Source organism: Dendrobium catenatum, unplaced genomic scaffold (genome assembly GCF_001605985.2).
Source record: "Dendrobium catenatum unplaced genomic scaffold, ASM160598v2 fragScaff_scaffold_1338, whole genome shotgun sequence".
Taxonomy (NCBI): domain Eukaryota; kingdom Viridiplantae; phylum Streptophyta; class Magnoliopsida; order Asparagales; family Orchidaceae; genus Dendrobium; species Dendrobium catenatum.
In genome coordinates, this window is record NW_021319800.1 from 273,449 (window position 1) to 300,648 (window position 27,200).

The following is a 27,200-nucleotide window of genomic DNA, read 5'->3' on the forward strand; positions in this document are numbered from 1 at the left end:
TTTTTCATTATCATAGAATTTCTCTTCTTATAATTAAAAATAATAATAAAAATATTTAAAACCATAATGTCAATTTCAAGCTAAAATGGAAAAGTTTGAGAGTATTTTTAAAGTCAAATTTTGTGCCCTCGCCGATAAAAAATCATGGCTCCGCCACTGCTTGTATTGCCATTGGTGTACAGCTTTGCGTAGCCATTGATGTCTATAAATAAGTGTAATAGGTTGTAATAGAAAGGCAAGCCGATAAGCAAAATAGCTCTCTTATATTCCTCCAAGATCCTAACAATTTTTAAGTGGAATGTAGATGATAAACTGTTTTTTAATTTAAAAGAAATATTTTAACCTTCCGACTGTTCGTTCCTACCTCATTAATTCAATTCTCCGGACTAAGTCGTGCCATTAGCAAAACATATTAACTTTATTCAAAATTTTTTGCTCGTTATCTATATGCATGGGATTTAAAATTTAAATGAATAATTTAAATTCTAAGAAATTTAATTTTAATATTTTATGTATTGATAACGGTTTTATTTAAGTTTCATAAATTTCTATCAAAATTTTTTCATTGGGATTATAAACAAAAGGGTTAATCGCCCGTTCAACTTACTTTTGATTTTTAAATAATTAAATTATTTATTATAATTTTTTTATTATACCTTCTCATGCTTGTTCAAATTTTTAGGGTTCTGAAAAATAATGAATTCTTCGACCCCTTATTCCTATTGTATAATTCTTTGAACAAAACTCTTTTGTGATAATTACTTATAAAATTACCGTTTTTTTCTTTTAGTTTTTGGTTGGGTTATACGTAGGGGTGTCAATTTTTGACACGATCCGAACCCGACCTGAAAAAATTCATGTTCGGGTCAACCCGACCCGAAACGGGTCTGGTTCGGGTTGAACAAATCAAACCGTTTTAAAAATCGGGTCGGGTTCGGGTTGACCCAACAACCCGAAAGTGACCCGAAAGTGACACGAGAACTCATATTTGACCCGAAAATCCGAAATTGACCTGTTTTTGACCCGAAAATCGAATATTTTAGGTCAATTTCGAGTCATTCGTGTCGGGTCTGGTTGACTCGGACCCGAATTGGGTCGGGTTCGGGTCCAAAAACCTGACCCGTTTTTAAAAACGGGTTGGATTCGGGTTGACCCAAACAGTGCAGGGTCAGTTCCGGGTTTGACTCGAACCCGACCCGCTGATCCGAATTGACACCCCTAACTATACGCAATGATTGACTGATTGTAGCTTTTTTATTATTTTTTTTTGCTGAGTTACGTTTATAATTCACTATTTTTTATGATAATTGATTGACTCTGTCATCATAAAAAAAACCCCTTTTTTAATTGATAATGAAGATATAAATTACGAGTCTGGAAAGAAAAAAATAAGAAGGGATCACAAATGAACATGAAATACTAATCATAGCAGTCCAAAGATTCAACTGCCCGCTGGCCATGTAGTCGCCCAATCGCTACCCAATTTCCATTTTTTTCCACGCGACAGAGCTCCGACCAAATGGTCTCTTCTTTCTATCTCTCTTTTCCGTTCTGCGCTCTGCAACGCCAATTCGGAAAGACTCTTTGGTCACCCTCGCCTTTCCAAAAAATCGAAGGCAACTCATGGTAAAGGAAAAGGGACTCCAGATAGGGCGTAGATATTCCAGCGAGGGTTCTCTTTCTTTAATCTCTTTCATGGGTGCTTCCGATCGATTCCGCCTTTTCTGGTTTTTCTGGCTTTCCTTGTGGATGATGGCGGCGGAGGGGCAACAGGGGCCCTCCACTATTTGGAGTTTCAGCCGCCCGAATATATGGCTGAGGCCTTATGATTGGGCTTACTTGAGAGGTAAGCGCCGGGAGTTTTCTCTGTCATTTAATCATCGTGGCCGTTTTCTTCATCTCCCTCCCTCTTCTGCTCCGTTTTGTTTTGCTGCAACAAAGTTTTGATCTTTCGTTATAATTTCTTTTCTTCCCTCGTTTTTTGTGATGGGTTTTCTGGAATGTTTTGGATTCGGAAGGAGGTTTACTGGTCTTTGGGTGTTTGTCGCCGGAACAAATTTCTGATGGATTGGAAAATGGAGAGTTGTTTAGCTCAAATTGAAATTTCTTAGGTTAGAAGCTTGTGTATGTGATGTGTGTGCGAGTTTGACTTAGAAAAAAAACTTACAGAATCTGGAATCTTGTTGCGACTTAAATTCCGAATTTAGTAAATCCTAGCATTGGGTAAAGTTAACTTAAATTCTTAATTCTTACAAACTCCTATTCTTCTTCACGTTGTTGATCCCTTCTTAGACAAGCTCCAATTGAGACTTTCTTACTTCTTTGTCTCCAAAGGTTTTGGAAATTTAGGGGATAGGGATTTGGGAGAGGAAGATGAGAGCTTTTGTTGGCTAACATTAGCAATTGTACGTGCATATAATGTGTGTATATATATATATATATATATATATATATGTATGTATGTGTGTGTGTGTGTGGTGTTTGTCAAAAATAATATTTGTTAATTAAAATTTAATTATCTTATGCTAATTAATATTCTTTTTTATTTAATTTTTCTTACAATGAGTTATTAATTAGTTTTCTTAGTAAAATACTAATTAATTATTAATTGTGATATTTAATTATATTAATTATGATTTAATTAGTCTTATTAAGGTTGATATAAGCAAACTATAAGAAGATTTCTCATTCATATGTATCTTTAAATCTTGAAATAAGTAGTCAGTCAATTTATTTGAATTTTGTTGGATTTAACACTCTTTATACAACATAATTTTAAAAATTTAACCCACATAGGATATAGTGAATCCGGATCTATTGGATTTACTAAATCCTACTTGCAGCCAAAGAACCCCTAAGTAGCATCAGGCAATCTTCATGAGCAGCCTACACTTACAAGAATCTTGCATTTTCGGCTTGTTTGACAACTTTTGGTTTTGTTTGCTCTCTGTTTATCATCATCCTTTGTAATCTGTACTGCTTTTGGTACTAAAGCTTATCCTATTCAGAAATGAAATGCTTATAGTCTACCTTAGTCTATTTTGCTTTATGCTTTTCTAACATATCTTGTGGAAATGTTGGTTCTTTGGTAAGGAGTAAGCAGCACCAGTGATGTAATTGTTTGAAAAAAAATCCCAAGAATCTCATGGTTTACCTATCTAGCGAATTTGATCACTTTGGTTTCAGCTTTTGTAGACTAGAGTGTGAATGGTACATTTGTACACACTAATGAAGTCAACATTTATAATGCAAAACAACAACAAACTTTTAACCCATTACGTGGGTCGGTTACATGAATCATTTTTCTCCATTGTGTCTTATTAAGGGTCAAATTCTCATTTAATTTAATAAAAAAGGTCATTTTTAATACTTTTTAACTAAGTTTTTTTAGGCCTACTATGTATTTAATAAATCTACTATCTTAACAAGGTCATCGAAAGGCGACATTTTATGTGACAAAATCATGTAAGGCGACTCTTTCTAATTTTATTTTCCGTTGGAGTTACTCGAACCTTTTCAAGTATATACTCGTTTCATATTTTATCTCTAAATATAAAGTCACTCATCCACCTTAGCATCCTGATCTTTGCAACACTTAATTTTATGCTTCTCTTTTAATGACCTATATTCTGCGCCGCCATGAAGCATGAGTGGTCTCACCACCATCTTACAAAAAATTTCCTTATTTCACTGGTCCTTTGAGCAATAGACCCGAGATATCAAAACGTGCTCTCTTTTTAATGACTTGGTCATCCAATGTCACAATTCCACAACTAGACTATTACTACTGGAATTACACTTCATGTATTTGGTTTTAGATCTTTTCAAACGAAAACCTTTAAACATCAAGGTTAATGCATTAATCATAAATTCAAAGCTTTGTAAATTGGGACTCTTAAAAATATCTTTCATTGCATCAGTTTATTTCTGCTATCTCAGCTATTGTCAGATCAACTCTAAAATTACAGTGCGTTTCTTAATGCTCCATGGTAGTAATTTAGACTTGAATTTATTGTGTTAATTCATAGATATAAAAATTCTTCAAGCACCTACGAAACTCCTAAATGATCTTTTAAAAGTTTATATGAAGAAAAAAGTGAAAGTTGGAGAAGACCCTATAAACCACTTGCATTCCACTTGGTTGAATTGGAATCATTTGCTACGTTCATTTGGGAGGTGTAATATGACTCTTACTAAGGGTATTTGATATGCTTACCTTTCTTTACCTTTGCTCAGTCTTTTATGATCAATGTCGAGTGTTCTTAGTATTTTGACATATACTCTACTTGATCTGAATTTAATTATGTACCATCTTTTTTTCACTTAAATCGCTGTATTTCTTTGATGAGGTTGATTCAAGTCTAATGCTATGTTTTTTCGGTTCGAAAAGCTCAAGCTAGAACTCTGCACTTCTTTTGTCTCCAAACTTTATTAATAATGAATTTATAAGTTTTTGGTAGCTCTCCTTGATAAAGCAAAGAAAAGGAAAAGAAAAACATAGCATGCAAAATTATTCTGATATATGTGCTAGGATTGTTTGAAGAACATATCATGCAAAAGTCTTCATTTTTTTCTAGCCTCAGAATTTCTTATTTCTTGTCTGTCTTCCTCCTGAGTTTCATTGGACTTAATGCCTGTCTTGATGCAGTTGACGTGCCACTTTGGTTCTCTTCCGTAACAATGATTTTCACATCAAGTGTTGAAATTGTAAGTATGCTGATATATTGTCAGCTAAATATATTTGGAAATAGTTGTTTGTTAAGTCCTGATTTATTTTTACATTGCTTTGAATAGCTAGGATTTGTTTCTCTCTAATTCTTTCTTAGTTAATAGACACAACTTTAATCTAATTAGAAATTTCCATCTCTCTTCTTTTATGGTTGTATTTCATGTAGATGTCATAACCTGTAGATCCAATTACAGCACTCGATTCTTTCATAAATAAAAACATTTTACCTTTTTGAATAGTGTTTAGTATTTCAATGAAACCTATGATTTCTTACTATAAAAAGGATTCTCTGATGTTTTAGAAGTTTCAGAAGGTAGCTATAGAAGGAATGGATTGAGAGCTGAAAAGTGACTGAATGGACAGTATTCAAATGGCTTACCCTTTTTTCCTTGTTCTTTCTTTTTGTATTACATGGCTAATAATTAGTTATAGGGGATGCATTATCGACTTGTTAGTTGTTAGTCTGACAAGTTGCACAGTACTTCCTTTCTACAAGTTTTTCATGTTCACTTAGTCATCTTTTCAATTTTCTTTTAGTTACGTTTGTAGTATCTTTTAAGGACAATATGACATCAAATTTGTATGCTTTTTTAATAAAGCTTCATAACTAAGGCTTCGTTTGGGACGGTTTTCTTACTGCTTTTTAAAACAGCTTTTTAGTACAAAAGTTTAAATTTTTATACTAGGAAGCTGCTTTAAGAAGTAGTAAAAAAGTCGTCCCAAACGAAGCCTAAGTGTTTTATGAAGGTGACTCAATGTCATATTGTGCTCTTAATCTCAATTATACATATGCATATGCACTTGGCAGGCTCTTATGACTTCCTAAACTACTGGTTTTCCTTTGTCTTAATTTTTTTTTTCTTCTAGTTGCCATATATGTTCACTCATTTTCTTATGTGAATTTCTTGCTTATTCTTTGGCATATAATCTAATTGCATAACCATTTGGCTGCAATGCTTATGGCTTGATTTTACAGGATAAGGAACAACTTAAGAAGGTTCAAAAGAGCATGCTTCCAGTTATATGCTTCAATGAAGGCCGTCTGCCTCTTCCAGATGTTTCAGATACTTATTTAGATTATTTATGTAAGCTTCATCATTTAGATGCAAAGCATAAGTATTTATGCATTAATTTCATTTTCCAGCATTTTATTTTTCTCTGTTCAACTTTTTTATTGGTTTTGGTGTAATGCATTAATATACTTGAAAGATTAAAAAATAATGAGTTAGTTTTGCAAGAAAAATACTTCTAGGTGTTGTCATTCTCTGTCACACAGAAATAATCATTTGCAGGGAATAAAACTATGTTTTTTATTGCAGTGTCAAATTTTATCGCTAATGGAACTTCTGATGGCGCACAATATCTTCCCAATTTGGAGCAGTGCATTCCATTTCAGAAGAACCTAACAATTACTTTGACTAAAGACAAGGTTGTTATGATAGTTCTAAGCATTTAGCATTTAAGCTCAAACAATTTATAGCTGAGCTAGTTATGAATATGGTATTGACATATTGCTCCGCCACGTCGATCTCTTACCTTAGCTTGTTTATATTAGCATATTTCTCGCTAGTGTTAATGCGTATTTATATGACATAAGTGCTTAGAATTTGTGCATATTTATGGTATTTTCAGAGGGTTGGGGAGGAGGGACCATGGTGCTAATCAATTACTTTTTATTAATAGCCAGGCATCAAAATATCTTGTAACATGACTGTCTGATAATGAGACCAATGGTTTTAGTAATTTCATTAAAAAAGTTCCTGTTTTTTAGGATGAACAACGAGATAGCCGTTACCTTTTTTGTTTTATTTAAAATGGAAAGTATCTATTTGTGTTTCCTACCAACATGCCAGAGCTTTATAGCTCATCATTTTTAGCACTATCTTTGTTTTTGGCATTTGAGACCACTCAAGAAGTACGCATCAAATAAAAATGATGTTCATGTACTTGAGTGGCAGTTTGTATCAAAAGCAGCTTGGCTTGCCTTATCTTCCTTAGATCTACATAAAATGCTTTTGTCATGTCTTCCTTATCATATATTGGAATAGGAGTATTCTTAGAGAACATCTTTTTATCTAATCCCTCATGATAAGCAAATATTTGTCAGCAGAATAATTAGCAAAGTAATCTAAAATAAATATAAAAAACAAGTGTTTTGGTATTTTAAGGGAAAAATGATTTATCTCTAGCCAAATTATTTGGATTAGAACAGCATTTATAATGCCTCCAAGATGCTTGTAAAACTTACAAACATAAAGCTAAGCTTTTATGCTAATCAATTTTGCACTAATTATTACTATTCCTTTGGAAATTCTCTATTCGACGCATCTAAGAATTCCCTTACAAAGGATTGCAAAATTCATTTAGAATGCAAAACTTAAGTTTTTGGTCCACCATCTGCATTCTTTCTCCATGCACTATCATGTGGAGATTGGAGATTATTGGAAGAGAAATTTTGGGAGTTTAAGGATCTTGGAGGCTTTCCAATAATGAAGTCTAGGGAAATAATGATGCCAATGATATAATGAATTGACCCCATTGGATTAGTCACTGGTTGGGTTTATTACATCAAATAATCTAGGCCTTGTGGGCATGCCACTTGAAGCTACGTAGAATGCAACCTGTAATAGACATTAAGAAGACTTCAAAAATAACAGCAAGGAAGAATTTAAGCAATTAATAAGGCTACCTTTTACCTATTCACCTCATAAAGAGTGCCAGATGATTTTGATAATCTGAAATGGGCGTCTTCTATCCTTTCATCCATATTTGAAAGTTTAAATATAAATTGCTAATTTTATGACAAGGGTTGCCTAATCACACTTGGAATTATGTAGATTGCAACATGTAATTGACTGTAAGAAGGATACACAAATGACTACAAGCAAGGTTGAAGGAATTAACATGGACACCTTGTAATTCATATCATCAAGTAGTGTCAAATCACAATGGTGAACTTAAAGACAGTTGTGACCCCTAGAATGTTGGGAATAATGTGAATAATAGGATTAGGGCGTAACTATGAGATATATTGTTGATAAAATTATTTTAATTTATTATATTCTTTTGAAATTAATTTTTGAATAAATTTAATTGAGCAGCTTGATAAGCTTATGAGTTGAATTGGGCCGAGCTCCAACTTGAGCTCCAGTTCATATAATATATAAGCCCGAGTTTCAACTCAAGCTTGAACTCATGAGTCGATAAGCTTGACTCTTAAGCTCATTAATGAGTTGAGTTTGAGCCAGCTAGCAAGCACAAACTAACTTACTTACGCCCCTACTTCTTTGTGAAAGTAGGGTGGGAGGTGGCTGTTAAGGGGGAGTTGGGAGATTACAATTTATATTGATGTAGTTGCGTTGAAACACCCTTACCAGTATTGCTTCTTTAGCATCACCTTTGTTTTTTTGTCGACTTTTCACCTTTGTTGTACTACTTACTACTTACTTATAATTATGATCCCGTTCATCACATTGTTGCTAGCTCATCATCTTCGCTTCACCATTGTTGTTGCTCTTCATTAGTTTCATGAGTCATAACTCTAGGAGGGTTAAGAAGCTAGTAAAGGCAAAGGCATTCTGGAATATTAATTATCCGTTATTAGTATAATTTAGCATGATCTACATGTAAATGAAAAAATTAATGTTATAATTATGAAATTTTAGCTTATATAAACTCTCTAATAATACAAGTAATCAATTTCAAGATGAAGTAAATTTTTATCATATGATTACTAATATTATAACTAATGCAAATAATAAAATTTGTAAATAAAGTAATTAAAAATAAATTCATTTTAATTCCCAAAAATTAATTTTTGCAATATTTAAGGTATGTTTTGAATAAATATAGATAAAATATAATTAATTTTAGGTTTGTGTTCATCATCCTCGAGGTTTTTGATAAGTCTAGTCAATCAATTTACTATGAATTTGACTAAAGCTTATAAACTAACTACAATGACTTTAGACCTTGGACTTTCTCTAGAGTCTTTATGAATTGCACAAATTGAGTCCATCCTTCAAATAGAAAATACTCCAAGTTAGTTTAGTACTTTAGTGGAAGTAATCTTTCATCTTGATGGTTGTTTTTTAAATGATTAACCTAAAAGAAAATACTTAGTAAATAATTAGGCGACTCTACATAAAATTTGTTATAATCAAATAACAAAAAATTCACACATGTGTCACAGAGGCTTATGTGGTCAACAAGCTCCATTTTTGTAAATATATATTTAAATTTTAATGCTCCTGCTATGTTAATGAGTTGTCCGTTCTAATAGAAATGAGATCAGGCCTTGGGACAGTTTGACTAAAAGTGTCATTTGTATGCTCAACCAGTGTCATTTGCATTTGGGCAGTAGTTCTTAATTGAAAGAATCCTTAGCATTTAGTGGTTCAAGTGAAGGAACCTCAATTGCAAGCTGACATTCTTGAGCTTATAACCACTAATTTCAGATTTTTATGGCTTCCTTCTTCATTTTAAGCAGCCCTTAAAATATATACTCAACTCATGCTAGGACTTACTATACAGGTGTCTCCAGGACAATTTTATGTTGGATTTTTTAATGGCCTTGGACCTGAACGTACTCAGTCAAAGATGGTAAGTTCTATTATTAGTTTCAACTTTCTGAATGTTCGAATCTTACGAACCTGCAATACAATTGCAGATTAGCAGAGGCCATTCATACACGCTAAGTGCCAGCATAAATGTAGAAGGATGTGCTTCTTCAACAAAATGGGGTGATTACTGCAACAGTACAATTGATTTGATTTCTTGTTCTCAATCTTCTAACTACAAGCACCCGAGGACTCTTTTAGATGCCAATTTTTACATGAGCAGGAATGATTTGGACCTCAAGTATGCTGGTGACAATTTGGAAGCTAACAGTCATGCGATATCTGTTCCAAACCCTGTTAAAAGGAAAAGAATGGCTCTAAGTTCCAATCTCTCTCTACCAGCGGAAGTTTTTGTCAGCTGTAACAATTCTATGATGTCATGTGTTGGCAATGGAGAGCTAAAGTTCTTCTCTTTGGATATAGTAGCCCCAGTAACTCAGTTCAGCATCAATGCTGCAGAGTTAATGTTTAATCAAACATCTAAAAGTTCAGCTGGTTTTGATGGAATTCTTGTTATGTGTTATGCTCGATATAATGCGATGCCACTTAGTACTTTACATGATCATTCTGCAGATATAAGCAGGACCCCCTTAGTAGTTAATTCACCAAAAATTGGACAGTGGTTTGTTGCTCTGCAGGTTCAGAATCAGAAAAGAAAAGATGAAGAAATGCAAGGAAACTTTTCTGAGGCCACACTGTGCTTTTCTTTGGAGTGGCAATTGTATCAGTGCGATAATGGAAAGACTGGACAGAACTGCACCTGGGAATCACATTTGCTTCAGGTACGAGTAGCTCCAATAGTGTTGACCCAAGTAGTACCCGATTTCCATTATTTTGCTCATGTAGTTGTATCCATAGGTCGTAGTTGAAATTCTAAATATGACTTGTTAGGTAATTTAAGCCTGAAGAACAACCACAGCACCTGAAAGGCTATTTTGAATATAAAAAAACATGAATTGGGATTTACCTTTTTTTTGGGACCTACAATGTATATGTTATGCTATACTAATGGAGAAGTTTTTGTTTCCTTTGTACGTTATAAATTTAGGGGAAGAGTTGCTTGTGAAGACTAGAAACTTGATTTTACTTATCAGTGGTTCAAACTGATAAGGTTGAATTCATGATTAAATATCGGCTTGTCCTAATCACCGATGGATAGGAATTAAAAAATTGATATGCTTATTTCAGCTGATTACTTGGATGCCACGTTTTTATTGACTATCATATGGGAGAAGAAACCAAGAATTTTTTAAAACGGAAAAACTTCACTTTTTTGTTTATTATTAAATTATAGAATATTAAAAAATGAGATAATTTTGTGTAAGCTATTTGTAAATTATATAGTCTAAATAGGTGAGAACTCGGTCGAAGTAATTGAATAGTTAGAACAACAATATCAAGCCTTTTATCCCACTATGTGGGGTCGGCTACATGAATCCTTTTTCTCCATTGTGCTTTGTTAAAAGTTAAATTCTCATTTAAATCTAATAAAGAAATGTCATTTCTAATATGTTCTAACTGAAAAGTTAGAACAATGAAATAAAATAAAATAAAAAGTTTAAGATTTAATACAAATCCAAGTATATACTATGTCAATTTAATAGAAGTAAAATAAAATTATCAATACATTTTTCTGGAAGATCAAATAAAATCTTGAAGTGATGGGTTTAAATATCATTTATCAATTAAACAAAAGAATGAGGATCTAGATGATAGTATAATTTTTAGAGTTAATGTTTGGTAGCTAAAATGGAGGATTGCCTCAAGAGCACCATGCTATAAGAGAATATGATTGAGAGTTAGGACTTAATGGTAAAGTTTATAAAATAATTGTTAAGTCAAGTATGCTATATAGATCAGAGTGTTAGGAAATAAGTCATTGATTGCTAAGTTGAGGCGGCAAAAATGAGAATAGAGATGAATGTATGATCAATTAAGTACTATAGATCTAGAAATGATTATATTAAATATATGGTAGGAATTAAACCTATTGAGAGTAATATGATGAAAAATATATTTTAGTTATTTTGGCATGAACAATGAAGGGTAGCAGGTGAATCTATAAAATGAGTAGATACAATTAATGTGGAAGAATTATGATGAAGAATGGGTAAATTAAAGATAGCATGTCTAGAAACCATGCAAAGGATTTATGCAAAAGAGTGATGAAGATATGAAATTATGCACTCTCCAAAAATACAAATATTGAGCATTCATATTAGCAAATTAACAAATCAATCACTATTTTATTTTCATTTTGTAATTTTTCTTTTTCACATTATTTTATTATTATTTTTGGTTTATTTCATTAAACATGCTTGTGATGGTATGGCCTATGAGAATGAGAAGCATTATTTATCATTTTGATCATTGTTTTGGAAGGGGAAGTGTAAGTCAAGGCATAAACATCATGAATTTTATATTTTAAATATTGTATCAATATGATTAAAAATCAAATATAAGGACACAAAATTGAATTAAATTCCTAAATATAAAATTCATAATCATTTCATTCATATTTCAACTTCAAAATCTAATAAAACAATTAGAAAACATTGGTGGAGAATTTGAATGTATTCTTGAAAAGTAATATAATATGCATTCAAGAAAGTTCTACTGATATACAGATAATGATTACTTGCAGAGAGTAATTCGAAAAGGTGCAAGTATTCCCCTTGAGTCTTTTTACCTTCCAGTGAGTGAATATGGATCCTTGGAGGGTACTAATTTTCAACTAGATCATCTTTTAAGCAACTCTTCTGTCGACAATGTTGCGTGGACTTATTTCTTCTTGGATGTTCCTCACGGTGCTGCTGGATCTAATCTGCATGTTCAATTAGTAACAGACAAGGATGCAGCCTATGAAATTTACACCAGATATGGTGGTGCTGTATCCATTGATAATTGGGATTTTTCTGTAAATAGCACAAGCAATAGCAATGGATCAATGCTTGTGACATCTAATGACTCAAATAAAGGAAGAATAGAATTCTACCTTCTTTATGTCAGGGAAGGAATTTGGAGTATTGGAGTACGGCACGCCACTGATGTTGGTGAACACCAAAGTTCCATGTCCATTACACTCGATGGTTGCCCCAAACATTGCTCTTCCAATGGACAATGCCATTATTCTGTTGATGAGAGTGGATTGACATTTTTCAGGTAATTTTTGTTTTTAATTGACTGCTGCAGCCATGTTTATGGTTTCGTTTGGGACGGCTTTCTGATTGCTTCATAAAGTAACTTTTTAAGTTGCTTTAAGAAGCTGAAAAAAAGAGTCCCAACCGAAGCCTATATCTTACATGAAAATTCTTCTCCTTTCTGAAGCCTGTTTAATTTCACCTTTGAATTCAGCTACTGCTCTTGTGACCGAAACCATGGAGGTTATGATTGCAGCAATGAGCTTGTCTCACCTCAAGGTGAAATTAATTCATCACATAAAGCAAACTTATTTTTAATATATGCATGATGACACTTTGTTTGTAGCGTAATTAAGATAGAGATCATGGTGATTGGAATAACAGTAAAGCGTGTTTCTACTTTCTGGCAAATTGTTAGTTAAGTACCCCGCTCTGGACATATTTATAGTTTCACATGGTAAAAGAAAAACAAATAAAACAATGAAGCGCTAGAAAAGATGAAAGTTTTTTCCTTACTTTCAGATCTTGTGGTTAGATAAATTTGGTATTTATAGAAACTGAGTAAGTACAGTATATATAGGAAGATGAGGATGAAAGAACTATCAAAATGTTCTTCCATGCTTTTTTTTTTTAAATAATTACTTCATACCCTTCAACCTAGTCTGTATACCTGAGAGTGGATTCATGTTGACGCATGGGAGAGGTTGTAGATCTACGAGTTATCTTCTGGATTAAAGTTCCCTCCACAACTATTAAATTCCAAAGAAATGAGTCTCCATAACTCAACACTGTGTACTTGGAACTGTAGTTACGCACCCTTAACGTTACAAAAGTCTGTGTGAAACATAATTACAAGCTGAATGTGTAATCATGTGTGAAAGACTTGAACCCAATAGAGTTTTGCACAGGCATCCATTTGTTGAGTGGTACACCCCGATAATACAGGGCGCAATGAAGGCATATCAACACATGTTTTGTACTCACAAGAAGGAAAGTGCATAGACCAATAATATAATTGAATATATCAGAGTAAATAATGTAAGGGAAATTGAAATTTCATTTCATTATGAATTAAAAAATAGTACATCAATGCAAAAAGACTATAACAAGCAAAATAATAAATGAGAGGAAAGAAACTACCCAACTCTCAAATACATAATAATTTTTTTTTAAATACATAATAATTTGCTATAAAATATATAATAATCAATATACTCTACTGTTGATAACTCAACTCCTGTGGTAATGTTTATAAAACACATAATGGGATAAAAACTTGTTGTTGTTGTAAAGGCAAGTATGTTTATACTAGAATAAATAACATTTACTTATTGAGGTCGCTTCTAAATTTAAGTTTGGCTATAGGTTGCATGCTTCTACCAAACAAATGCTCCCCAATAAATGAAATCAAACGGTTATAAATATCATTGTTATGCACATCTACAAGGATATGCCGCCAACTACAAGGTCTATATACACACACACGACTTATTTCTAACTAAATACTATTCTCAAAAAATAGAGACCTTCTCCTCAAGTAAGACATAAACCCGCAAGAATAGGATTTAGAGACAACAATTAAAACTAATATTAACCTAATGCACTTTAACATTATAAAAGGAATAACAAGTAGAAGAAAGGAAGGAGGAAAAAGTGAAGAAGAAAGGTTTGTTGATAGATGCTTATTGTGGACGAAGAAGAATGCAAGGTGAGAAGAGCGAGGGGAAATTTCAATGGTTGCAGTAGAGAGAAAGAAGCGAAGAGGAAGGAAAAGAGGGAGGGTGCTTGCTCGGTGGCTGCTGTGAGAAGGAAAGGGTAGGTATGATGCCCTAGCTTGCCTTTTGCTTTAAATGGTGAGGCGGAAGGTCGTTAGGAGGTAGGAAAATCGTGTGATTGTCATGATTGGAGAGAGAGGCATCGTGCAAAGAGGGTCGGAGATGGTTTCGATCATGAGAGTTATGGCTTTGGTCTGTGTGATGGGGGGAGATGGATCGGAGCTGGTTCGGTCTGTGCTTGGACCAAACTAGATAGGTTTATAACACACTTGGTGTGCTCCATTGTAAAAGCCAAACAAGGCCAATTTCCTCATTCCCCCTCCCCTTTTCTTAAGCAGTATGAACCCAAACTCAAATGGATATGATATAACAAAAAGTACCCTAATTGTTACTGAATGGTCCAAGATCAATAAAATTAAACTTAAGTATTACAATTCACCGCAATCTATAAAAATAATGAATATAACCAACATTGCAAAAGTAACAACAAGATAATTTTTTTATTTGTGAATTAAATGCTTACATTAGCAATAATATAATTCTTCTACCTATACACATGGAAAAAATAGGTACTATTTTGTTATGCCGGTCCAGCTTGGACCGGCTCTACCTGGACCGGCCCAGCCGGTCCAGTTCTACAAACGGCGGACACAGAGGAGCCGCGCGGAAGAGAGAGAGAGCCAGGGAGTGGGGTCCACTTGCAATTCAAACATGGGTTAAGTGTTTTTGGAGGAAGAAGGAAGGGTAGAGTAGTCCTTTTGCTTTTAATTTGAATTAGATTGTATTAATAGGGAGTTATGAGGGGATTAGGCGATCATCTTGTTTTTGAAAAGAGTTTGGTGTTCTAGGTTTTCTTGCTTGGGCTCTTGGCGTTGCCGGAGATCGTTGGAGAGTTGTTCTTCCTCTCGAATTGAAGAACATTGTATCTTGCTTTGGTTTTGTTGGTCTACTAGTGGAATACAATCGTTTCTATTGTTTTCCAAGAATTTCTCCCTACTTTTCTACTGTTTTTGGCTGTTTTTCTGCTGTGGACAGCAGTTTTCATCTTGGATCTATTTGTTTTTGGTGAGAGACACTTGGAAATCCAAGGGGTTCCTATCAAATTGGTATCAGAGCGAAGATCCGGACGGTGGGGGGCTGTTTTCCACTGTTTCGCTGCAGATTTTTGCGTTTCGGAAGGGATCCGGAGACCATTTTTTGGTTCCCATGGCATCTAAACGTGTAGAAGTCTTGGAGACCGAAGTGGGTCAATTTAAGGCGGATCTGGAGGAGAAGATGGCGACGTTGAGTGAGAATATGGAAGGGAAATTCATGGCATTGGAGGAGATGATGAAAAAGTTGTTGGAAGGGCAAGCAAGAGCTGTGCCAGCGGAGGAAAGAGGAGAAGGTAGTGGGAGCAAGGGTAAGGAGAAGGCAAAGCCGGAAGGGGAAGAGGAGGTGGAACTGCTTGGTAGCAACGGAAGAATGCTGCATCGGGAGTCCATCAGGCGGGAAGAAAGAGAGGATGATTGGCGTCGTCGGAGGCCCGACCCAGTGGACCGGCCATGGGGGATCCATAACCACCATGGCGGAGCGCGAGGGGAAGATGGCTATCGGCGGCCGAGGAGGGAGGATGAGCCCCGATATGGAGAAAGAGGAACTTGGGAAGACCCCATTGCCTGGGACAGAGGAGGCCATGGGGGGAATAGGGCATACGGGGTGGACACGAGGGCCAGAAAGCTGAAAATGCCAGTGTTCGAGGAGGGAAATGTGGATGAGTGGATCCACAAGGTGGAGAGGTATTTTGCAGTGAATGGCCTGATGGAGGAGGAGAGATTGATGGCGGCTAGTATGTGCTTGGAAGGGGCGGCTTTTGCCTGGTTCAAGTACATGGATAAGTGGGATCCGGTGAGGACTTGGAGGGACTTCAAGGAAGCTATCAGGGAGAGATTCAGGGGGAGCAGCCCATGGGAGATCTCCGAGCAGTTCTATGCCCTCACTCAGGAGGGAACAGTGGAGGAATACAGGAAGAAATTTGAGAGCTTGGTGGGAGACATGGAGGGCCTATCAAACAGTACGTTGGGGGGGAACTTTATGAAGGGCCTCAAACCCGAGATCAGAGATGCAGTGAAGGTCATGAGACCAAGAGATCTGAGGGAGGCGATGGAGTTAGCTCAGTTGGTGGAGAACCAGAAGACCAACGCCCGCTCGTGGAGGAACAACCACTCAGGAGGTCCCACCAGGACCACTACCACTTACTTGGCTCCAAAAGGACCAAGCCCCATTCTACCTAGAGAGAGTGGAAAGGAGAAGAGCGGGGTGACTAGATCTGCTGGAAGCTTCAAAAAATTGACTGAGGAGGAGATGCAGGAGAAGAGGGCCAAGGGCCTTTGTTTCAGATGTGAGGAGAAGTTTGTTCCAGGACATAGATGCAAGGATCGCGCTCTTCGGGCTCTCACCGTCTATATAGACGAGGCGCCTGAGGAGGGTGATGACTCTGATGAGGAGCAGAGTGACCCCCAGTTGGAGGTGGCCGAGGTATCCCTCAATTCAGTGATGGGATTTACTCCTAGTCATACCATGAAGGTGAAGGGGAAGATCCATGGGAGGGAGGTAGTAGTACTGATCGATAGTGGGGCAACCCACAATTTCATATCCACCCAGGTGGCGGAGGAGCTGGGGATAGAGCCTACTGAGACAGGCAGTTATGGGGTGATGATGGGGACAGGAAAGATTGAGTCTAGCACGGGGATCTGCAAGGGAGTGGAGATGAGCCTACAGGAGATCAGGGTGGTAGAGGACTTCCTACCCCTGAAGTTGGGTAGCACAGATGTCATTTTGGGCATGAAGTGGCTACAGACCTTGGGTGAAACCAAGGTGAACTGGGGAACCATGGTGATGGAACTGATGGTAGAAGGCAAGAGGGTGAAGCTGAGGGGGGAACCAGGTTTGTCCAGAGCTGGAGTGTCACTCAGGTCGATGGTGAAAATTATCCATGAGGAAGGAGGAGGTTTCCTGGTGGAGTTGCAGAGCTTGGAGGATCAACAGCAGGGGGAAGAAAAACACATTCCTGCGTCGGTTCAGCCCTTTCTACAGGAGTTCGAGGATGTGTTCCAACCTCCGGTGGGACTCCCACCTGACAGAGAGCGGGAGCATCAGATCATCCTGAAAGAGGGAGTCTCCCCTATCAGTGTGAGACCTTACAGATACCCTCAGGTGCAAAAAGATGAGATTGAGAAATTGGTGGGGGAAATGCTAGAAGGGGGGATCATTCAGCCCAGTGTGAGCCCTTTCTCTAGCCCAGTTCTGCTGGTGAAAAAGAAGGATGGGAGTTGGAGGTTCTGTGTTGACTACAGAGCTCTCAACAAAGAGACAGTGCCTGATAAGTTTCCCATCCCTGTTATTGACGAGTTGATGGATGAGCTGCATGGAGCTGCTTTGTTCACCAAAATTGATCTGAAGTCAGGCTATCATCAGATCAGGATGAGGAAGGAAGATGTGCAGAAGACAGCCTTCAGGACTCATGAGGGCCACTACGAGTTTCTGGTGATGCCTTTTGGCCTCACCAATGCACCAGCCACATTCCAGGCATTGATGAACCGAATTTTCAAGCCACACCTTCGCAGGTTTGTGTTGGTATTTTTTGATGACATTCTCATCTATAGCAGGACTGAGGAGGAACACCTAGAACACCTGAGAGTGGTGTTGGGGGTGCTAAGGGAGCATCAGCTGAAGGCCAATTTCAAGAAGTGCGACTTCGCTCAGGCACAAGTGGAGTATCTGGGACACGTGATATCCCAGGAGGGAGTGGCTGCGGATCAGTCCAAGATAGAGGCAATGCTGGCCTGGCCTCAACCCAAGACCTTGAAGGGGCTCAGAGGATTTTTGGGACTGACCGGCTACTACAGGAGGTTCGTGAGAGGATACAGCACCATAGCTGGACCACTGACAGAGCTGCTGAAGAAGGATAATTTTGTATGGGGGGAAGCAGCTTCTGAGGCTTTTGAGAAGCTGAAGAAGGCCATGACGACGGTGCCAGTGCTTGCTCTGCCAGACTTCAATCAGGTGTTTGTGTTGGAGACAGATGCTTCAGGCTATGGATTGGGAGCAGTGTTGATGCAGAACCATAGAGCCATAGCTTACTTCAGTCAGATACTGTCGTCCCGGGCTAGGCTGAAGTCGGTATATGAGAGAGAGCTGATGGCTATTGTATTGGCCATCCAAAAGTGGAGACCTTATTTATTGGGCAGACATTTTATTGTCAGAACTGATCAGAGAAGCCTGAAGTACTTGTTGGAACAGAGGATGGTCACAGAAGAGCATCAGAGGTGGTTATCCAAGCTGTTGGGATATGATTTTGAGATCCACTATCGGCCAGGGCTAGAAAATAAGGCAGCGGATGCCTTATCACGCTGTATGGAGGAGTTCCAGGGGATGGCGGTATCAGTACCTGTTCTGATAGATTGGGGAGCCATCAAAGAGGAGAGCATCCAGAATGAGGAGCTAAGGAGAATCAAAGAAGAGGTGCTATCAGATGAAAACAGCCACCCAGGCTACTCAGTGGTGGGAGAAAGACTGTACTATCAGGGAAGGAGTGTGATCCCTAGGTCTTCCATTCATATTCCCCAACTGCTACAGGAGTTTCATGGGAGTGCCATAGGTGGGCATTCAGGAGTGCAGAAAACTTATAGTCGAATTGCTGCTGAATTGTACTGGAAAGGGATGAGGAAAGACATAGAGGAGATGGTGGCTAAGTGTGACACCTGCCAGCGGAACAAGCACATGACGATGGCACCAGGGGGATTACTACAGCCTCTGGCCCTACCAGAGAAGGTTTGGGAAGAGATTACTATGGATTTTATTGATGGGCTTCCAAAATCAGAAGGGTACACGGTCATATTTGTAGTGGTTGACAGATTGAGCAAATATGCTCATTTCATTCCCTTGAGACACCCATACACTGCAGTATCAGTAGCAACAGCTTTTGTGAGAGAGATAGTCCGCCTGCATGGGGTACCTGAGTCTATTGTTTCTGATAGGGACAAGGTGTTCCTGAGCCATTTTTGGAGGGAGTTATTTAGGATGCAGGGCACAGTATTGAAGAGAAGCACAGCATATCATCCACAGACTGATGGGCAGACGGAGGTGGTGAATAGAAGCTTGGAGACATACTTGAGATGCTTTGTGTCTGAGACACCGAAGCAGTGGGCCAAATGGCTGGCCTGGGCAGAATACTGGTACAACACCTCCTATCACTCGGCTACCAAGATGACACCTTTTAAGGTGTTATATGGAAGAGACCCCCCACACCTGGTACACTACAGCCATAGGAGTACCCCTGTATCTGCAGTGGATCAGCACTTGAAGGAAAGAGATCAAGTGTTGGACGAGCTCAAGAGGCATCTTCTCAGAGCCCAACAGATTATGAAGAAACAGGCGGACAGTAAAAGGAGGGATATACAGTTTGGAGTGGGAGACAAGGTCTACTTGAAGCTCCGACCTTACAGACAGAGGACTATAGCCCAAAGGAGAAATGAGAAGCTAGCAGCGAGATATTTTGGCCCTTTCGAAGTGGAGGAGAAAATCGGGGAGGTGGCATACAGATTGAGGCTTCCTCCAACAGCCAGAATACATCCCGTTTTTCATGTATCACAGTTGAGGAAAGTGGTGGGGGAGCATGCAGTAAGCCCAGAGCTGCCCAGCACATTGAGGGAAGACATGGAAGTGACACTGGAGCCTCTAGCGGTAGAAGGAGTGCGCATCAATGAAAAGGGGGAAAAGGAAGTGAAAATTAGGTGGAGCGGCCTCCCAGATTATGAGGCCACATGGGAGCCATTGGAGAGGATTGCAGTGCAGTTTCCTGCCTTCCACCTTGAGGACAAGGTGGTACTTTGGGAGGGGGGTAATGTTATGCCGGTCCAGCTTGGCCCGGCTCTCCCTGGCCCGGCCCAGCCGGTCCAGTTCTACAGGAGGCGGACACAGGGCCGGGCGGAAGAGAGAGGGAGCCAGGGAGTGGGGTCCACTTGCAATTCAAACATGGGTTAAGTGTTTTTGGAGGGAGAAGGTAATAATTTATAAATGTAAATTTAATATATAATTTATAGGTGTAAATTATATTTAAACATATAACATAAATTAATAATAATTTATATTAAATTTATAATTTTATATGTAATTTTATATGTAAGTTAAATTTTGTTAAATTTGAATTAAATTTAAAGATTGAATATATTTAATTTAAAATTACATAAGTTATTATTAATGTGTGAATTCAATTTTTTTTTTACTAAAAAATTATATTATTACATGATTATTTTATCATTTAAATTTTATTTAAATAATTTTTATATTTATTACGCCATCCAATTTAACCCCGATTGAACCTCGCCTAAACCATTGAATTCTGAACCTCTCCTTCCGGTTTTATGTCCGATCCGATTTTCACAACCTTCGTTGGTGTTGTTATTTGTTTTATGTTTTTTTTGTTGCAAAAGCATACTTATCCTTGATTTTTTTTATGATTTTGAAACTAGTTATTTTGCTGGATTCATCTTTAGTGTATTGTTTGATGTGAATTCATTCTGATGGCAATGCATTGTTTATCTAGGCATTCGCCGAATGGGTACTCTTCACTTCTAGTGGGATTTCCAGTGGGCTATATCATGCTTGTGATGTGGGCAGCTGGTGTGCTCTCTCTTTTCATGCACTTCAGGTGTGTTGTACTTTATAGATCCATAGCTGCTTTTGAGGCAGGAAAATTTGCAAATTGCCTTCTCAGATTATTAACTGGATATTCTTATGACCCAGGAACAATCTTATAATAGCCTTCTCTGTTTATTTTTGTAAGCATTCGGGCTTTTAAGCTTTTTCTTGTTTGAATATATCGGACTTGTTTTTGTAACAGTTTATGGACTTTTGGCTTTCTTTCATGGCTGTGGTGAGCACCTTTGTATATATGGCCACTATAGATGAGGCTTCAAAAAGAGCCATTCACACTGCAGTTGCCATTGTCACTGCTCTCCTAGCAGTAACTGGCGCAACCAGGTGCTGATTATGAGTTGATTATTTCAAATGAGCTCCCAACTGAAGTACTGATTATGTGTTAATGATTGCAGATCAGAGAATGTTGTCATTGTCATAGCCATTGGCACCCTTGGTCTTCTTGTGGGTTGGTTCCTTGAGTTTTCTGCTGCATATAGATCCTTGTGGCCAATCAGATTTGACTTCAGCATGCTTGCCCGGTATGTTCTGTAACGCTTTTATTAATATTATGCCTTCATTTTATGGCACCATTTCAACAAAAAACAGTAATTTGCCGAATTCTGTACAATCGCCAATTACCGACTGATGCTCTTCAGCATCTAACATCTATTTCTCCAGGCTCCATGTCTATAATTTGATATTCCTGACGAATTCATTCAAGTTCTCATGTTGCATTCTGATCATGATACAGTTGGCAAAGTATAAAGAGATGGTGCTGGAATTTGATTACCACACTGCTAAGAAGATTCCGCTGGCCATTCATCTTTCTTGGTTTTTTGGGATTGGTTCTTGCTGGAACAAGCTGGACATTAGAAACCAACAGAAGCTACTGGTTTTGGCATAGGTATGTTTTTTTTTTTTTGAAGAGTAGCATAATACTAAGTTAAGTGTTGCAAGATGGGGATGCTCTGGTAGATGAGTGGCTTTACTCTTAGAGATATGATACGAAATGAGCATGTTCATTAAAAGGTTGTTGTAGCTCCAGTGGAAGATAATATTAGAGAGAGTCGTCTTAGATGATTTGGTCACATAAAACGGCTGTCTTACGATGACCCGGTTAGGAAAGTAGTGGTATTAAATTTGAGTTATGTTAAGAAAGGTAGAGGCAGATCTAAAAAGACTTGGTTAGAGAATATTAGAAATGATATTTCCTTATTAGATTTAAACGAGAATTTGACTTTTAACAGGACACAATGGAGAAAAATGATTCATGTAGCCAACCCCACGTAGTGGGACAAAGGTTTGATGTTGTTGTTTTTTGAAGAGTAGCAAAATATTGACACTGACTCGAGTAATAATAACTGATGTATTAAACTCTGCTATGTTGTGAATTACCACATACCATCTCCCCTAGGATATGGTATGCTCGATTATCATGCTTATTGGCTTACTAATATATGCGTACGTTTCATGTCCTTCAACATGTTAACTTATGTTTACTGATTTGTACCTTCCATAATACTGTGAAATTAACGATGTTCAAATGAAAAAAAATTATATTATATTATATTATCATGTTTTATGTTATGATATCCTTTGCTGTTGTAAAGGTTCATGTGAATTAAGTCCTTGCGCCACTGCAGTAGAGGCATGTGATGGTAAGCAATTTCTTTGTTGTTTTTCAAAGGTCCATTGTTGATAGGAATATGTGGTGTAGAAGATCATAAAACTAACAAATAAAATTTGCAAATCTGAGACATCCCAAACAATTATATAGATAATTTCGATGAAAAGAAATAAATTTGTCGGAAATCAGTTCAAGCAAAAACTCACTAGTCTTTTACTAGAAATTATTAAAGAAAATTAAAGGCTAATAAATCTACTCATATGTTTTGAAATTTGTGCTCTTAACCAAAAACCAGATTGTATCAAATATGCCTAAAAAAATTTCTCTTTCCAGCCAATAAAGAAAATATAGAAGAAAGTTGAAGATATTAAAAATAAATAAATTAGAAAGAAATTAATCAGAAATGTAATCTTAATGCTTGAAGAAGGAGATAACAAACAACAACAACAACAATATCAAGCCTTTATCCCAATAATGTGGGATTGGCTGCATGAATTCTTTTTCTTCATTTTGTCATGTTAAGAATCAAATTCTCATTTAAATCTAATAAAGAAATGTCATTTCTAATATCTTCTAACCAAGTCTTTTTAGGTCTACCTATATCTTTCTTAACATAAGCCAAATGTAATATATTACTCTCCTAACCGGTCATCAGAAGGTCATCGTTTTATATGACCAAACCATCTAAGGCAACTCTCTCTAATCTTAACTTTCACTGGAGCTACTCCAACCTTTTCACGTATGTGTTCATTTCGTATCCTCTCTAAGAGTAAAGTCACTCATCCAATTGAGCATCCTCATCTCTGCAACACTAAACTTAGCATTCTCATCTCTGCAACACTAAACTTAATATTATGCTTCTCTTTTAATGGCCAACACTCTGCACCATAATGTGTAGGTCTCACCGGCATCTTATAAATTTTTTCCTAAAATTGAGGGGTACTTTTCTATCACACAACAGGCCCAATGCATTCCTCCACTTCAGCCATCCAACTTGAATTCTACTAATAAAATCCCCATCTATTTCACCATTGTCATAAAGCATTGCAACTCTTAACTTAATTTTATGCTTATCTTTTAATGACCAGCATATTGCATCATAAAGCATTGTTAGATCTCACCTCCATCTTATAAAATTTTCCCTTAAGTTTTAGAGATACATTTCTATCACACAATAGGTCTAATGCATTCCTACACCTCAACCATCCAACTTGAATTCTACTAATAATATCATCATTTATTTCAACATCACATTGAACAATAGATCCGAGATATCTAAAACATGCACTATTTTAATGACTCAATCACCCAATGTCATAATCCCACTACTAGATGTATTATTACTAAAATTATACTCTATGTATTTGATTTTAAATCTACTCAAACAAAAATCTTTAGACTCTAAGGTTAGCCTCCATAATTATGTTTTTCATCAACTCCTCTAGTCTTACCAACAAGAATAATATCAGTGGCAAAAAGCATACACCAAGATACATCCTCTTGCAAATGTCTAGTAAGAACAACCATGACTCAAGTAAAAAGATATAAAATTATAGCTGATCCTCTATGTAATCCAACTGAAATAAGAAAATTTTTGATAAACCACCTTGTGTTTGAACATGAATAGTAGCTCTTGTATACATATCCTCAATGACTTGAACATAAGTATTATTAATTCTTATCCTTTCTAGAATTGTACAAAGCACTTCTCTTAAAACTTTATCATATATTTTCTCTAAATCAATAAATACCATATGTAGACCCTACTTACTCTACATACTTTTCCATCAAGCCTTTCAGCAAATGAGTAGCTTCCATAGCATACCTATCCAGCATAAATCCAAATTCATTTTGAGAAACATTAGTATCACAACACAGGCTATCAAAAATATAAAAAAACCTTTTTATTCGAGGCTTGTCATCATGATTCTGGTCCGAGGAACAATATCCAAAAAGTAATTAAAATAAACCTAAGCTATGTAATGGAAAGCTTTTTTGATGTAAACTCTTTCAAAATTTTCTCCAAACAATCTTTCTGGGTACTTAATTGCTCAAGAAGGCCAGATGTTAAGCTACAATCTTGTTTTGACCTCACTTATCGAATGGTTTTTTAAATAATTAAGGAGATCATCATTACCAAACAAAGAGTTCAAAGTCTATCTCTTTGTTCTGAATAGTTTTGGAAATTCCTAAAGAATCACTACTAAAAAACAACCTGATGTGATGCATGGATAGAGTTACACAAGAGTTAAAAAAGAATTAAATTCTAGCTCAACCAATTAAATAATCATGTATCAAAGTTAATTCGATTACAAGAAATTCATGATGTTCAACTTGCTAGGCCTAGAAATTTCAACAAGATAGCCAAACTATTTATTCAATTGCAAAGGAAAACATAAGGCTACGACTAGTAAATAAAAATCCCACAATTAATACGGAGTTGTTCACACCTTGAGACCTTTATCTATCTTTCCTACGGAGACTAGGTTGAGCGGCGGAAGATTGTCCATACTAGCATCGAGGTTGCCACTAAGATGGAGGTGCCAAGGAACGTTGCCGTGGGGAAGGATCTCGGAGGTGGAGGGGGTACGGTAGATCGACCTTTGATAATCCACGTGTAGACGGAGAAGTGTTCGTCGATGGAATCCACTAGCGTAGGCCAGTTTTAAGATGAGTGGAGGGAAAATTATTCAATCCTAATTTGAATTTCAAATAGGATTTGGGGATTAATTGAGCAATTAATGGGATTCCCCATAGGGGGCCGGCGGCATGGCTAGAGAGGGAGGGAATTGGGGAGAAAGGAAGGGGGTTTCCAAATAGGATTTGATGATTAGGAAAATTTGAAAATAAATCCACTTTCATGTAAATTTTATTTTGGATTGATTTTCAAAAACTTTCCAAAAATAGAATTTCCCAATTTGGAAAGTAGTGAAATTTGAAAATCGAATTTCAATGAGGAGTTGGGGAAGGAGAAGGGGAGAAGTGGTGGAGAGGGAGGGTGGCCGGCGGCAAGGTGGTCGGCCGGCGGGCCTAGGGTGGCCGGCGGTTGGGCTCCAAGGATGAAAATTGCTCACGAAAATTCGGCTCCTTTCCACGGTTGACTATTGCATGCGGGAGATGTAGGTAGAGAAGATGAGGGTAGCATGTAACGACCTTGAGAACTCACTAAGAGATCTCTAAAGGAACTCACAAAGAGATCCAAATATTGGCACTCACAAAGAGAACACAAAACACATTTTTCATTCAATAATCCAATAATCTCATACAAGATACAAGGGGCCATATAAATAGGCTCCAAATAAAAGTAGATGCAAAATTCTAAAATGCCCCTTGGGGCTACAAGAGCAACTAATACCCTCAGGGGTAAAATGGGAAAACTAAGAAAATAAATGCATAACATATAAACTGCTAGTACAAATAAAATCAATAATAGAGGCTCTCCATCATGGCCGTCGATCTCCGTGGTCGTCTCTGATAGACGCGCCGAAATCTCCTATCGATGACCTCATCACAACCCCTTATTGGGAAATCCCGAGAACTAAATGGAAATTGATGAGTACTTTATTCGTTTTGCCAACATAAATTATATGGTTAAAAATTACAGAGGGTCCGGTGATGTTTAGAAAATAAGAGGTAAAAAGTACATCATGGAAATGGAAAACTGTTATAAATTTCCATCAACAAATGGAAATTGGCTTTCCTTTTTGGTTTCAGATTGTAATTGGATTTCCTTTTTGGTTTTAAATTTTTTTATTTTGTAGTTGATCATTCTTATGTGCTACCAAACATGCTTCTATGCTTAACAAGAATGTCAAGTTACAGTTAATTCTCATTACTTCTTTTACATGCTTAACTTGCTCATAATTTCTCCAAAGTAATCAGATTCTCTGCTATTAGTTGAACTATTATGTTCCTTTCAGTTTCTGGCACATCTCCATATACACAGCTTCATTCTTCTTCCTGTGTTCGACTCGTCCGAAGAACAATGACCGCCAAGAGCCCGAATATGAATTAACTCGGCAGAACTCATTATCAAGAGATTAGATGAAGAAAATCCAGCTCTTGAACTTCAAGCAGAAAATCCACAGATCTCAAATTGCTTATTATCATCATATATAGCAATGCACTGTTCAATACAAAACTCTTCTGCCACAGATTGAACTGATTTGCCCAAAAGATTTATCAGTTTCCAGATTTTATGAAGCCGACCTCATATAGTCAGGATGAAACCATTCCTGTAAGATTCTTCAGTTCTGCACTTTATGTAGCTATTGAGTGATAAGTCAAGGCTATCTCACTGTAACATGGAAGTCCCAGATAGCTGAGAAGAGCAGCTAGAAGAAGTTTTAGTTGCTAATTTTTTATAGGAAGTCGAACCAATAAGATGTATAGCCTGAATGAAGAGAAAATGGGCTGCCAGAAAATAAAAGTAACTGGATGTTTTATGTCAATAACTTTCTGCATGAACTATTAGGTGCTTCTTTTGAGGCAGCTTTCTTTGTACTAGAATGCTGGAAGCAGTAAGAAAATCAACAGGTGTCTGAATCACAAGCTAGGGTTCCTAGATTGTAACACAGGCTTGTCTTATATAATATAATTGAGCGATATGAGCTTAATTTTCCCAAAAAA

At 37.0% G+C, this 27,200-nt stretch overlaps 1 protein-coding gene across 1 annotated transcript; it reads left to right on the forward strand.

Moving 5' to 3' along the window:
- Positions 1-1,380: 1,380 nt before the first annotated feature.
- On the forward strand, positions 1,381-27,200 carry LOC110097660. Its single transcript, XM_020824168.2, is given in 14 exon segments — positions 1,381-1,846; positions 4,649-4,707; positions 5,706-5,814; positions 6,049-6,158; positions 9,263-9,331; positions 9,399-10,130; positions 11,993-12,510; positions 12,703-12,835; positions 20,289-20,306; positions 20,850-20,954; positions 21,147-21,286; positions 21,358-21,483; positions 21,696-21,848; positions 26,492-27,200. Coding segments are annotated over 14 exon segments (2,619 nt in total). The 5' UTR covers positions 1,381-1,623; the 3' UTR covers positions 26,616-27,200.